Source organism: Apis dorsata, unplaced genomic scaffold (assembly GCF_000469605.1).
Source record: "Apis dorsata unplaced genomic scaffold, Apis dorsata 1.3 scaffold_326, whole genome shotgun sequence".
In the NCBI taxonomy this organism is placed as follows: domain Eukaryota; kingdom Metazoa; phylum Arthropoda; class Insecta; order Hymenoptera; family Apidae; genus Apis; species Apis dorsata.
In genome coordinates, this window is record NW_006263594.1 from 184,868 (window position 1) to 199,757 (window position 14,890).

Genomic DNA, 14,890 nt, shown 5'->3' on the forward strand with positions numbered 1-14,890 from the left:
ACTCTATTTATTATATTCAAAAGAAAAAGAAAAATATTGATATTACCAAACATGAAAAAATTACATGGATAGGAGAGGGAGGAGAGGGGAGAAAAAAATTAACAAAAATTCGTAAAAATCGATAAAACACGATACTTCAACATCGTTGATCTTTATCGACAATTAAGAACAAATCCTCCCCCTTGTGTCTACGCCTAATGTGAGTGTAAATATTAGGCGGATGTTTGCTCCTGAGGCCGCAATAGGGACAATGAAATTTCGGTTCTCGGCCGCAAACTGTCCGTAAATGCGTATCCAGTGTCCTTTTGTTCTTGTATCCTTGGGAACACTTTGGGCAAACGTGGTTCCTCGACTCGATTCGATTCATCGTTCGTCTTTCCTCGATCCTGAACGAGGGATCCATGAAGCAACCTCTGGTTAGATGCCTCTTCAAATGGCTTTGAGAGGAGTATGGACAGTTGCAGAAGTTGCATCGATATTCCTCGACGTTGAAATTGAGGATCAATGCTGCAACACACAAGCAGTAACTCGAATATCGATACAGTTTTGTTATATATTTTCCTCTCTTTGGGGACGATTCGAATTGTAAGAAATCCTTCGTTCGTTCCTTTTTTTCTTAATGAGTTAGAGAGTTAATCGATGATGGTGTTTCAATCAGTGTTCTTGAAAAATTTTGCCTCGTATTTCTGTGATGAAGAGAGTTAAATGTATTTTTGGAATAAGTGAAGATGTTTTTTTACATTTTGAAAGTTTTAGAAGTTAATTTCTTTCTCGCTTTGAATAATCAGATTTTTAATATTTAATACGTGCTCCTCATATATTCACTCTTTTTTATCAATTAGTTCTGTTGTCGTTGAATTCTTTGAGAAATAGTGTATTTATTTAATTTAAAAACGATGATTAGATATATTTCCATAAAAGAAAAAGTTTCTTATTTCTTTTTATGCAGATATATTTAAAAAAAATGTTCAAGAATGATAATAATATAAGTATAATAGTAGTATATAAATATAGTAATAATATAAGTTATGAATACATGTAAAACAGTTTAACATTGTAATACGTTTATTCGTATATGAATACGATTTCAAAAATAATTTAATTTTAGAGATGATCCAAAATAATAATTTTAAATAATTTATTTATAAATATAATTAAAAGATGAATGGATAAACATATAATTTTGATAAGATAATTTTTACCAGGAAAATACTCTCCACTGTAAAATTGTAGGCTCGAATTCGAAGGCATTATATTGTTTGCTATTTATTTTTGCTTAGATATATTTATAAAATAGAGTGCAGAGACACTATTTTCCATTATGCACCAAGCACGGACAACATATATTGTTTACATGTATTTATTTATACAAAACCAACTGAATTCTTAACAATTAAATTTATATTTTGTTTACACTTGGATTACATCTCGAAGAAAATGTAACGATCGAAAGGATTAATAATTATATTCACTCATTATTTTTTGAACCACTGTCTATGAAAATGAACTTTTGAATTTTGGAATGAATTTTCTTTTTGGCAAAAGTAGAAAATATATCTGACTCGAAAGATGAAATATTCAATAGTAATGGAAAGACTTAGCTTTTTTTAGAAGCGCGATAAAAAGCTATTAAAGAATACTGCGCGTAATTTATTTCCACGGTTAAAAGACTGGTTATAAAAATAATCGTTTTCACAAATGGGAAGGAAAGTTTACACGTGCGCTCGCTTCGCTGTCGTTAACTCGACTGAAACGTTCGAGTTACTTACCAAAACAAAACACAGCGCGACCTTATAACGCGATCATCGTTTCGAACGAAATTTTAAAATTTAAGAAGATATTTCTATAACTAAAATTGTTAATAAGTAGAATCCAATATAAAAAAAAAATTGCAGCTAATTTGTGTAATTTAGAAATATTTTTAAATATGTTTAAACTTTGAAAAATGGAGAGAAAAAAAGAAAAAGGAAAAAAGGAAAGAAAAAAATAACGTTTCAAAAAGTGTAATTTAAATCAAATTTTTATATTTAACACGCGTGAAGGAATTAATAATTTCGTCGAGATAAATAGGTGATACTATCATCTCCTTAAAGTGGTTTAAATATTTACGATTAATTGAATTATGCTTCGACGAAGATATGATTTTTTTTCTTTATACGATTAGGTTATCATCCTGCTTTTTCTTCGATCCTTTTTATTGCGTTACATATTAATATAAATACATTATTTAAATATGGTTACTGTATATGGGTCAGATCCAAAGGAAACGATCTTTTTTTTCTTTTCGAGATCTCACTTTATTTAGTTTCCATAACAATTTGTAAAATCCGAAGAGCATTAATAATTAATGTATGTTTAATGCTCGACAATGATAAATGTAACTATAACGATTAACGATATTATCCATATGATTTTCTCGTTAAAATTCTTGTATAAATTTATATTCAAAAAATTATATATTTTATTTATATATTTATATATATATATATAACATGTAATAATTATATTATTAATCGAACTATCTTGTACACGATGAAAAATATTTCTTTGATATGCATCGTGACAGCGATAAAAAATATAACATCTTTGATCCGCTGTGTATATTAGATTATAACCTTAGTTGAAAAAACTAATTTCTATAGAAATTGAATTGTTAAAGTACCGCACTCTTACATACGCCATATCCAAGGATAAGTGTATACAAGATATGATTTAACAACATTTTTGCCGAAATTAATTATCAATAACCATTTGATATATACAAAATGTCTCAAAAATCTAAAACCTATGAATCATACGATTCATAAGATAATTTCAAGCAATATTTTCAAAAACTTTCATTATTGCTTTGTTAACGAATTATTAACAAAAAAAAAAAAAAAAAAAGATTGGCCAATTACGAAGCACTTAGTCGAGCTGCGACGGTAGCCGTCGATTGAGCACAAAACAAATCCAAGCAATATATGCAAGAAATATGGAAGAAAATATGTTGAATATAACAAATATTTCTTTTATCGATAAAAAATTATATCATGAACAACAATGAATAAGTTACACTAATCAACATTTTGGACATTTTCTTCGACATATTTTGCTTGGATTTGTGCTCGAATACCTGATAGTTTTTTTTTTTTTAATAACGTGTTAATAAAGCCGTAACGAAAATTTTTGAAAAAGAAAATGTTGCTTGAAATTATTATCAAGAATCAGTTTATGAATATTCTCATATTTTTGGGACATCCTGTACATCTCTTACCTTATTCAACAGATTTAAACAGATATCATCTACATGCTTGTATACACTCATATATTATACACTTCATCTTCCAATGTATAAAATAACTTACATATTACTCCAATAAGCTATTAAAAGAAAAAAAAAAAAAAAAAAAAAAAAAAAAAAAAAGAAAAAATAGGTAGGAATATTATTTATTTGGCATTATTTGTTAATTAAATTATTTGGCAGTTTCTAACATGTCGTACGATGACAAAATTCGATGCTGTCTAAATAATTTTCTTCTCGTAACGTCACAAATTTCTTGAACATTTAACTGTAATTTAAAATTAAAGAAAAATTAGAAATTAGAAAAGAAAAAATCGGCTAAAAATTAAAAAGCATCGCGACGCTATACTCGCATCCAATTTGCTGCAACAATTTTTTTATTCGATGCAGATCGAATGGTCTAGACGAGTTTATTTCGAATAGATACAGGTTTAAAAAAATGACACGATTCGACGATGAAACGACTCGACACTTGGATTCAATTTTTCCTTTCTAGATATATAATGTAATGTTACATTATTCAATTCCGCGTGTCGACGACGTATCGCACGTATTACAATCGTTTTTTTACACGAAATGAAATAATAATAATAATAATAATCCTCCTTACAATATAACGCAACTGCCTGATAAGAAATTTTGCCATTAATAAATATATCGTGATTAAAAAAAAAAAACAAACAATAAAAATTTATGTCGTTAATAACAATTGACTCTTTTTTGTACATACGATTCAAACTTTTATCACAAAAGTTCTTCCTTTGGTTATGCCTTTGGACAACAGCAGGTAAGATTCCAAAAATACTAACAAAAAAGAAAAATGTACATTATGCGTCAAATAATTTTTACCGTTAGAGAGAAAAAAACAAGAGTAATATGAAAAATCACAGAATCTAAAAAATATAAAGGAAAAAAAAAAAAAAATAAAAAAGTAAGAATATAGGCATAAGTCTAATATTTACATAACCTAACGACGCAAACTTGAACATTCATAAAAGACGAAAATAAATTTAAAAAAAAAAAAAAAAAAAGGAAGAAAATAGGCATAAGGCCAATATTTAAAAAACCAAACGACGCAAACTTGAAAATTCATCAAAGACGAAAATAAATTTAAAAAAAAAAAAAAAAAAAGGAAGAAAATAGGCATAAGGCCAATATTTAAAAAACCAAACGACGCAAACTTGAAAATTCATCAAAGACGAAAATAAATTTAAAAAAAAAAAAAAAAAAATTCAATAATGTTTATTGGCAACGTCGTATGGAAGATCGATTGAACGACAAAAAAGTCGGATAAACTAGAAACTACAGTAAAAATTGGACAAGTTCCCGATATATAATATATAATACGAGCCAAGATACAGCAACGTAAGTTAAATAATAGGTCACTGCATTTTTTTTAAAATTTATCTATAAATCGATCGAAACGCTCACTTGTCACTTAACATTTGATTCTAATTCTTTGCTGTATCGTAGCCCATATTATAAATGCCCGGCAATCCCCTCCACCAGGGAGGGTGAGGGTAGCAACACCCTTGACACACCATTTAAAAAATTAAAGATACGATTTTATTTCGATACTTTCGATATCCCTTTCTCCTCTTTCTTTTTCACCATACCACTTTTCCACTTTTTTTTCTTACGTGGAAACCACGAAAAGGAAGCTTCTATATCGGAATTATAATTCCACTTACTCCGTGTATAAACGGCCCTCGATTTCCTCCATGTGTCCCCATCATTTTTTTTTTTTTTTTTCTTTTCTTTTCTTTCGCAAACTCATCCACAGAGACAAGAACGAATCGAGCATCTTTGGAGACCGATATCATAGTTGGACGATAATAACATATGGAAGCTATTTAGCGACCGATGCGCCATGTATATTGAGGATGTGCTGCTTAAGGTGATCCGGTCGACAGAAGTACTTTCCGCAGAGCGTGCACGTGAAAGTATACCTGGACCCGAGTCTTCCACACTCGTACCTGGAGTGTCGCGTCAGAGAGGATCGTGATCTATATGCACGTCCACACATGACACACCGAAATTTCAGCTCGCCGGAAGAGACACCCTCCATCATGGGGCTCGCTGTAAGCATACACACGGAGGCTTTTTACATTATGGGCTGTGTTCCATCCTCCCTTATCCATAAAACGGGGGCGCGAAATCGAAAAATCCAACCATCCCTCTCTCTCTCTCTCTCTCCCTCCCTTTTCTTTTCCCCCTCCGTAAATCATTCTCCTCTTTTCCTCCCTTCCCTCATCCCCCCCTGCATGAGTAGGCGTACAAAAAAAGTAAGTAAATGACAATATACCGATGTATTTCGAAGCTCGTCTCGCGGCAACGATGGGAAAAGATAAGCTCGAGCTAAGCATGTGAACGATATACGGTCAAGGCTTAAGCTCGCTCCAAAAAAAGAAGACTGCGCGCGATATTTCACTCTATTGAATAGATATATATATATATATATATATCTAATTTGATTGGGGAAAAAAAGTTAAATGGTAAGATACGATGTTGAAAGAATTTATTATATACGTACGTCATCATGATTCTAGTTAACTCGAAGGCAATACCATTATTGGACATATTCCGTAGCGATAAAATTGTGTCAGGAGGCGAATATATTTAAGAGTAGTATTCTCGAGTGGATCGAGTGTTCTCAAGAATTTTACTCTGAAATGTATTTGCTGGCTTATGTTGCATATCTGTCAACCGAAATAGATATTATCGATATTATCGTTTGTGCCAACGATTATTTAACGAAATAGTGGTCCGTTTTTTTTTTTTTTCTTTTGGAATAAAATGAGCGAGATATCTATCTCTGTTGACAAATTGCAATGTGCTAATATAATTGCATCACGATATGTAACACGGCTGGCATTACCTTTGAAGTTAACTAACGAGAAGATCGATATGTATTACAGAGTTAACATTCCTCGTAACCATAGCTTTGCACGTCAATATACAATATTACTAGTGAACAAAGGAAGTTTCGAAATACAAAAAAAAAGTACAAACATTAAAAAAAAAAGAAAAAAAAAAAAAAGAGGACAAAAAAATAGAATATCCACAAATTATGACAAACGTTTTTGGAAAATTACAATACGATTGTAAAAATGAAACAATGTAACGAGAATTTTTGCGAGGAGAAAAAAAAAAAAAAAAAAATTTTTTTAGAAATTTTGGGAATTATCCGGGGGAAAAAAAAAAAAAAAAAAATTTTTTTTAAAAATTTAAGGAATTTACGAAAAAAAAAAAAAAAAAAAAATACGCCCTCAAAAATGAAACGCAAAACGATCGTGATTTAAAGCGCAGTCTCCTTTACTTCGAGCCGTTGTTATTTACATGCTGCTCCAAAAATGAGTCGCTTTTATTAGTTTCCATTTTTACACCCGTAATATATATTCATTAATTAAACCCAACGTAAAAAATGCCTCCTTGTATAGTTTTCACCCAACACGCCCATGGCACACGTATAAATAAACCTATAAAACAATCTCTGTCGAAACTGCATCATTTCGTCAGAACACTCGAGACAATATAATTCTTTTAATTCGACTGGTACATAACGTATTATTTCCGCATCACATTAATATGATTATGAAAGCTTAAATTCGCGGCAAACCATGATTCAGCATGCAGTACACATTTGTCAGTCTCTCGTCGTGAATAAATACGTACGCAATACTTCTTTTTTTTTTTTTATCAATACTGATTCAATTAAATATAACAGATTTTTTATGAAAAAAATATATTTTATTATACATTTGTGCGAGGCAATACGTTTTTATAACAAGGGAATATACAGAAAATTCCATTTTTTCAATCGGACATAAATATATAAAAGTTCAAATAACTTAAGAATTCGTTAATCTATCGAGACTATAATCAATTTTAATTTTTTTCTATATATATATATAAAAAAAAAATCGATAAATAAAAAAGACTATGCTGCTATCTATCTCTATCATGAATATTATAGAATCCTTTAATAAAAAAAAAAAGAAAAAAAAAAGAAAAAATTAATTTTTAAAAAAATTCGTTATGAAACTGTGTATAATTTTTTTTAATTTTTGACTATTATTATTATTATTTTTATATATATATTATATATTATAAAAATCATCAGTTTTTAATTGAACGAGGAAATGAGAGAAATCGGGCATCTCCTGTGCAGTCTTAAACGGAACCCACCTGGTGCAGACTGAACAACGAAAGAGGATTTTTTTTTTTAAATTTCGTTGAACAGAGATTTGGCAAATCCATTCGCATTGCAGATAAGTTATTCCTTTTCCAATCCTATCTTTTTCTTCCATTCCTTGTTATTCCATAAAATGATGGCGACGATTAATCACTTTGGTAGGTGATTTACATAGAATGCACCCTCTTACTTTTTATCCGAGCTTACATTTCTCTTCGACGAGCTTTGCAAGTCACGTTAAATCGTTGCTACTTGATAAAATATAACTAAATTCATACACGAACCTGATTAATTGAAGAAAAAGTAAAATAAGAGAATATAATAAAATAATTTATTTAAAAGTGCTCTATATTGAACGATAAATTTTCAAATTTAATTATAAATTTTAAAAAGAAAAATATATATAATCATATTACTTGAAATTTTCAAAAAATAAGATTGATATTAAAAATTGTACTTGTAAAATGTCATGTCTACTTTAAAAATTAGAAGAAAAGGAACAATATTTAAAAAAATTTTTTTTCGTATTTTTAATATATATCATAATGTAAATTAAGTTTTGATATTGTGTAAAAGACAGTTTAAAAATTAGAAAGACGAGAGAGGACAGGAGAAGAGGATGATGAAAAGAAGCGATGAAAAACAATTACTTTTATCAGAAATAATTTATTGCATATCTTCTGATGCTCCACTCCACTGGACGACAGCTGGAATACGTGCAATCGAAGAATGCAAATTGTGTGCAGAATATCCTCCTAAACGCCATTATATATTTATTTCGAAACACGTTTGAATAAAATTGAAAAATCGAGTCGAGCACCTACTTAAATACTTTCCTGTACAATCCCTATTCGCAAACGCAAATTACTAAAAGAACAATTAATTATCAATAACTTTGTTCAACAATTAATCAATAAATATCAATTCCTCAAAGATTGCAAATTATTGAAAGATTTCGAATTTTTTTTTTGCAATTTCGCACGCGATCGAATATTAATCAAAGATAATAGACATATTAATCCTAATAGCACCAAAATTTAAAATAAATATATGTATATGTATATATTATTAAATATATGTATATGTATATTATTATGAACAAGATAAATACACGTTCTTTTCACGAGATAGATGAAATGTATTTATCGCAGTACGAATAGTTTTATCTTAATATTTTCAACAAATATTATTTATTGGAACAATGTCTTACTGCAATTCTCTTATAGAATTACTTGTACAATTATTTACGAGAAAAAGAACCCGATTTTGATTTTCCAATTAACAATTAGACAATTTTAAATTTTGAAAATTTTTTACAATAAATATTTTCCGTTTTCTTGTCTCATATATATATATATTACTAACAATAAAATTTTTTTTTCAAATTATTACTTCTAATCGAAGCTAGTTAATAATTCGAGATATTAATTATTATTAATCGATATTACTCGCACGAATCGCAACGACGCAATATTACCAGTCAGAAGACCAAATCCTATCCGTTTTTGAAAATTAACGTGTCACGAACTAAGAGAACTATTTTTAACTTTTTAAGGCTTGATCGTATAATATACACATTTAAAGACTCGCGCAAACAACTTGACACAATCACAAAAAAAAAACGGTAAGTTTTCGCAACATTGAAAAATCAAGTAACTCTAGAAAAAGCAAATCGATCAAGCCTTACGAAATACTTCTAATCTTTTTACGAAAGGTACGCATTGTATATTTATGAATTCGACAAACTACAAAAACTCGAACAAGTAAAATAATTTACAGAACTCTACTTGCTCAATTATTATTATTATAACAGGACATGTTTTGCGTCGTGATACGTCGACTCTCTCCGACTTTTCATGGTGGAACGGTGTTATGCCACAATGGAGGGATAATATATAAGTAAGAGAACAACGAAAAGGGGAAACGTATTATTATGGAATAATTTTCTCCTTTACTTGGTCTCTCCTCGAGAGTGACGGGAAAATTGCGATGGAGACATGTTGATTCGATCTGGAAAACCTTCCTCTGGAACAAGGCGCCAAGTGGTGACCGGTCCGCTTCTGATGTGCCCTCTGACGTGTCCAGCCGAGTGAAACGACGACAGCAAGTTAATGCAGAACTGCTTTTCTACTCCACACACTCATACTTCTGATGCCTGTCCAAAGAATATTGGACGGCATAACGTCGACCGCATCGCGAGCAACAATAGCCAAAAATCGATTCTGAAACACCGTCGGGTCCCTCACCGCAATCGTACACACGTTCATTCGTACTCTCTCCCTTTCGCTCACTCTTTCTCTCCGTATATACCAATATCTCTCTCGTCTGCCTAGACGTTCGTTGGTGTCTCGTCGAGAAGCATCGCTGGAGAAGATATGTCGTGGTGCGGTTCGTCAAAATTAAGATTCCCATTACGATAAAAAACGATACGATGTACACGTTTGATCTTACAATAATGATCGCTGCGCAGCAAACATTATTGGAGGAACAACGATTACACGTATATATACCTATGAATGTTGACAGCCTCTCGTCTACTTCGTTTCGTCTCGTCCATTCGAATCGTGTGTACAGTCCGTATTTATGAACGTAGAGAGAAATTCGCCTCTTAGATAAATTCGAGCAACCATAACAACGGAAACACAAGCGACTATCTTCCATTTGTAAATACTTGAAAATTGGATTGAAAAATTATATCTCGTCTTATATCGAGGATAAGCGAGATGTACTATTTGTTATATACGTCTGATGGAATGTAATATCGTATAAATTAAAAAATGATACGAAATTTCACTCATTCTCAATTTTTTCATCTCATATCTATATACTCAAGATACTTGCATTCTAAATTCCAAAGGCATTGTTAGATGGAAAATATTATGCTTCTCATCTTACTAATTTTCCACGAATATTTTGCTAGCATTCATACTCGAAATGACAACGACCTCTCTGCGATACCCGCAACGAGAAATTGAAGTCAAATCGGGGATATTAATACTTGCTTGAAAATCGCGTAAGAATATTCTAATAAATTATTCGAATTTATAAAAATTTATTAGAAATATCTACGTATCTTTCATTATACTTCGTGGACATCATAGTACGATTCGAAATGTATTTTTCGATCTAACAATACCATCGAAATTGGTAGCACCTAACGATCAACGATTTCGTTTAAAAAAAAATCACAATGGATGAAAGTACAATCGATTGGTCTTTCATTATCTGGCGCCTTAGAGTACGAAAGGTAAAGATTGAACGTACATCCATCTCGTGATTTTTCTTTTAAACGTGTCTCCGTTTTTTTTTTTTTTCAATTATTTTTCGACCCTTTAAAAATTATCGATTTTACTATTTCCCTCGCGCACAATAAAATACACATTCGAGCTTCCAATCACACTTCAAAAATTGAACCATTTGTTATTTGAAAATGAAATCGAGAGCAATATATAACGTTGCACCACAAGTGAATGCGAGATTAACGTCAAAAAAAAAATTGAATTGCCTGACACATTTGAATAGATGGCACGAATGATAATTTTTCTTTAAAAGAAAAGATTACTCGTGAAATTTAATCCAAACGATATATATATATATATATACGAAACGATAGGAGGGAGAAGATCCATTGGGTTAAAAATAAAGAAAAAAAAGAAGACAAATTAAAATGAAAACTATATCCTAGAAAACTGAAAAAGATAAACGACTTGATATTTCGAGCGAAGAGACATAGAGATCGGGTATAAAACCTCGGAACAATATCGTAAAAAGAAAGACGATAAAAATTCATATATAACATTGACAAAATAACGTCTACTAAAAATTTTAAACATTATTGAATTATGATAAAAATGATTGTTCGAAATATTATTATTAATTCTTGTTCCCTTGTTCACATAAAATTAGAGAAGAATTAACTGTAAGAATCAAATTTATACGAACAATCATTTCTACGAAAAATTATTATTATTATTATTATAATTATTATTAAAGTATATAAAAATATGTAATACCTTGCGTGACGATACAACACGCAAGATAAAATACTTAACCCTTTTTTTTTTATATTTAACCGATTGCCTCCAAAACATATCACGAACACTCTTTATAAACATTCTTCACAGTCGTAAAATTTTCGTTCACTTGGCACAGAATCTCGAAAACTCCAATTTTCTTGGAATTTTGAAAAAAAACCGAGCGTTTTTTGGCTTCACTTTCGAACAATTGGCGAACGACATATTAAACAGATGAAAACAGAAGAAGTTTCACAAATTTTATAAACATTATGCATAAATATCGTAAATATCAATGCAGCATCGAAGTGGATGCGCAATGTAAAAACAATTATTGTCACGACAAAAAGTTTGTGGTGACATTTGAACTTAGGTTATACCATATATAAACGTACGTAAAAAACATGTACGTTTGCGTCAAAAAACACTTAAATTTTTTCTTACAAAAAAAATAAATACATAATATTCAACATTCGATAATTATAAAAAAATTCGTTTCAAATTTTATGATGCTGAAATTGAATGTAAATTACGATATATAATCGATGTATAAAAATATATAAAAAGTCAACGATTATTGATATTGTAAATAATATACACATATAAAATTGTCATATCATATAAAACAATAATAGACATAAATAAATTATCTTAGAATACTAACAATTATAAGAATAAAACATTTAGATAATTTGAGCGATAAAAAAATCACATAAAAGCTTGGCTGCAAAAAGTAATAAAATGTATATAGAAGAAAAACATGTGAAATATATATATATATATATGTATGTATGTATATATGTATAGGCAAAAAACGAAACAATATACGTCGTATACAATATAAATATTATAAATGTAAATCTAACTGCAGTTAGAACTTACTTTAATATTGAAAAGGAAAAAAATTATCGAGTCATACCACCTTTTACCTGATTGTTCCATAATGAAGTTCTAAGAAGAATCTTCTTATAGATTTCAACACTGACATTTAATCGTACAAACACTAAGAAAAAACACGAGCATAATTTGCTGTTATATTCGTTCGTAAAAAGATATCAAATTGGATATCTTTGAATGATCGAAATTGTTATCTGTTCCTTAAAAATAAATATACGTATAAAGATAACTTACTTGATTAAAAACAAAATGAAGAAAAAAGGAGAATAGAATTTTCGAAATTTGTAAAAAAAAAAAAAAGAAAAAAAAAGTAAACTGTAATTAGTCGTTTCTACTTCCAAAAACTTTCAAAATGGAAAATTTTCGAAAATAGAAACAAACAACGAAATTCTTCTTTTATCCGGATCACTGGAAAACATCGGTTCTTATCTCTTCTCGTTGATGTAACAACACAATATATTGATGCACGTATATATTGCAGATAAAAGTTTAAAATAAAAAATCCGAGCAATCATCGTGATAACTGCTCGAAAAAGCTACACGCAATTTATTATTGTTAGAATTACAAAAGATGAGAAACGCGATTTCTCGCTAATTTCATTTATCATTGTGTAGAAGAAAATCTAAAAAAAGATCTATTATTGTTAAATCGTTGAGCAAGATTATTCAATGCATCATGAAATATTAAAAAAAAAACGTGAAGATCATTTGAAAAATAAATTAAATCATTACACATGTCGAAATGATATATGATCGGAAAAACGATCGTGAATAGCGAAAATATTGCTACAGACCGTTTTAATGTATAATTTTTTTTTTTTACAAAAGACAATGTAAACTCGTATTACGATACGATATATGGTTGAACAACATACGGTATTGCAAATAGGATCACAGCATTGCTATTGAATTATTGAACAATCTAATTTCCTTACCTAAAATTATATTGATCAGGTAATCCGATAATAAATGTGACCCATATTTACAATAACAAAATAAAATGATGAAAGATCAGATATTATAAAAATCATGTACGTATATAAATTGAAATTATACGCAAGTAAAATGTATAGCAATATAAAATGTTATATATATATATAATATATATATATATATATATGTAAATGATATATAACCATAAAATGCAAAAAATGCAAAAAATGCAGCAAATCTAATAAGTACATAAATGCGCAGTGAAATGAATGAAATACTACCTCTTATATCGCTGTAATAGCTGTATTATAATTTACCATATTTACCACATCACATGGTAGATTCAGATTTTTCTTCAGCATGTTCTTTCTTCTTTTCTGTTATATTCATTTCCAAAAATATAGGCACTCACATACACGATATGGCAAAATATGGTCAACTTACGAATCGATCAAATAATATCGACTCGTGTTGATCCAAAAAAATTTGCCATAAAATTCAATGCCGAATTCATGCATATTCCCGTGACTAACAAGCCAAATATAGAAAATATTGCTTATTAGAATAAGGGAAAAAATAACAATAAAATATAAAAATGCAAATATCCCAATTAAAATATTAAAAAAACAAAGGATTTTCGTAGCAAAAAAGCATACGAAAATACGAAATTCCACGTATAAGCCGACCGGTGTACAAATAAGTACATCGATCGATTTTCTTTTTCTTTCTTTTTCTTCTTTTTCTTCTTTGGTATAATCACATGATTAAAACTCGAACGAGCGTTTGTCACATCGTGATCGAGAAATCGCTCGACCGCGATCAACCAACTTTCTCGCATTTCGTCACTTCGTATCTTCTTTATAATTTTTATTTAAATCTCTTCGAAAACAGCCTAAACACTTGGAAAGTAAAAACGGTAGCAAATAACGTACAAAATCGTGAAATCATATGGCATAGGTAGAACGAAATTCGAATGCCATTTAAAATACAACACTATGAGCAGTATTAACAATTGTATACAAATATGTTCCCATACGCAATATAGATATATGATAATAGTACATATATCGAGTGGAAAACATTGTGTAATAGATGTATGTTTATATGTTACGTATATATGTATGTATGTGTATATGTACGTGTATATATACATGTAAACATACACGCGTATGTATCCCAATATGTATTTATATGTATATATGAACACGCTCTTATATATATATAATATATATATGCATATAAACACACAAAGATAAATATACGATATATGTATTCTTATGTACATACACATCGTACATGCGCACATGTAAAATATGCATTTTAAATCGGGTTAATCAAATACTTGATGTTTATATGCGTTACGAACAAAGAAGCAAGTTATGTACACATGGGTTAGTTTAAAAAAAAACAAACAAAAAAATGTAATGGAATGTGTGCAAGCGCGTACGCCTCGTATTTATATATCATAGAAAAATGCAAGGAAAGTATATATTCGTAAGATGAGCACCACCACCGTTAAACATATATAAATATGTTTGTATATGATATAAATATATATATATATATATA

The 14,890-nt window shown here is 29.6% G+C and overlaps 2 protein-coding genes and 1 long non-coding RNA gene across 4 annotated transcripts in view; all 3 read right to left on the reverse strand.

The window, feature by feature from the left end:
• LOC116185911 overlaps positions 1-14,884 on the reverse strand; it is a 21,086-nt gene extending 6,202 nt beyond the window's left edge. Inside the window, exon 1 of the long non-coding RNA XR_004150801.1 lies at positions 8,603-14,884. This is a non-coding gene — a long non-coding RNA (uncharacterized LOC116185911). The remainder of the gene's footprint in view (positions 1-8,602) is intronic.
• The window catches only part of LOC102678584, a 40,212-nt gene that overhangs the window by 10,350 nt on the left and 14,972 nt on the right, over positions 1-14,890 (reverse strand). The window lies entirely within an intron of this gene.
• LOC102677064 (zinc finger X-chromosomal protein-like) lies at positions 7-1,788 on the reverse strand. 2 transcript variants are annotated; one of them, XM_031511520.1, is made up of 3 exons: positions 1,663-1,788; positions 602-607; positions 7-504 (listed from the first exon to the last, which is right to left on the reverse strand). In XM_031511520.1, coding segments are annotated over exons 2-3 (369 nt in total). In that variant the 5' UTR covers positions 603-607; positions 1,663-1,788; the 3' UTR covers positions 7-136. The 2 variants fall into 2 exon arrangements, with proteins under 2 accessions (XP_031367380.1, XP_006617781.1); XM_006617718.2 differs by having other exon boundaries at positions 598-603; positions 1,663-1,787.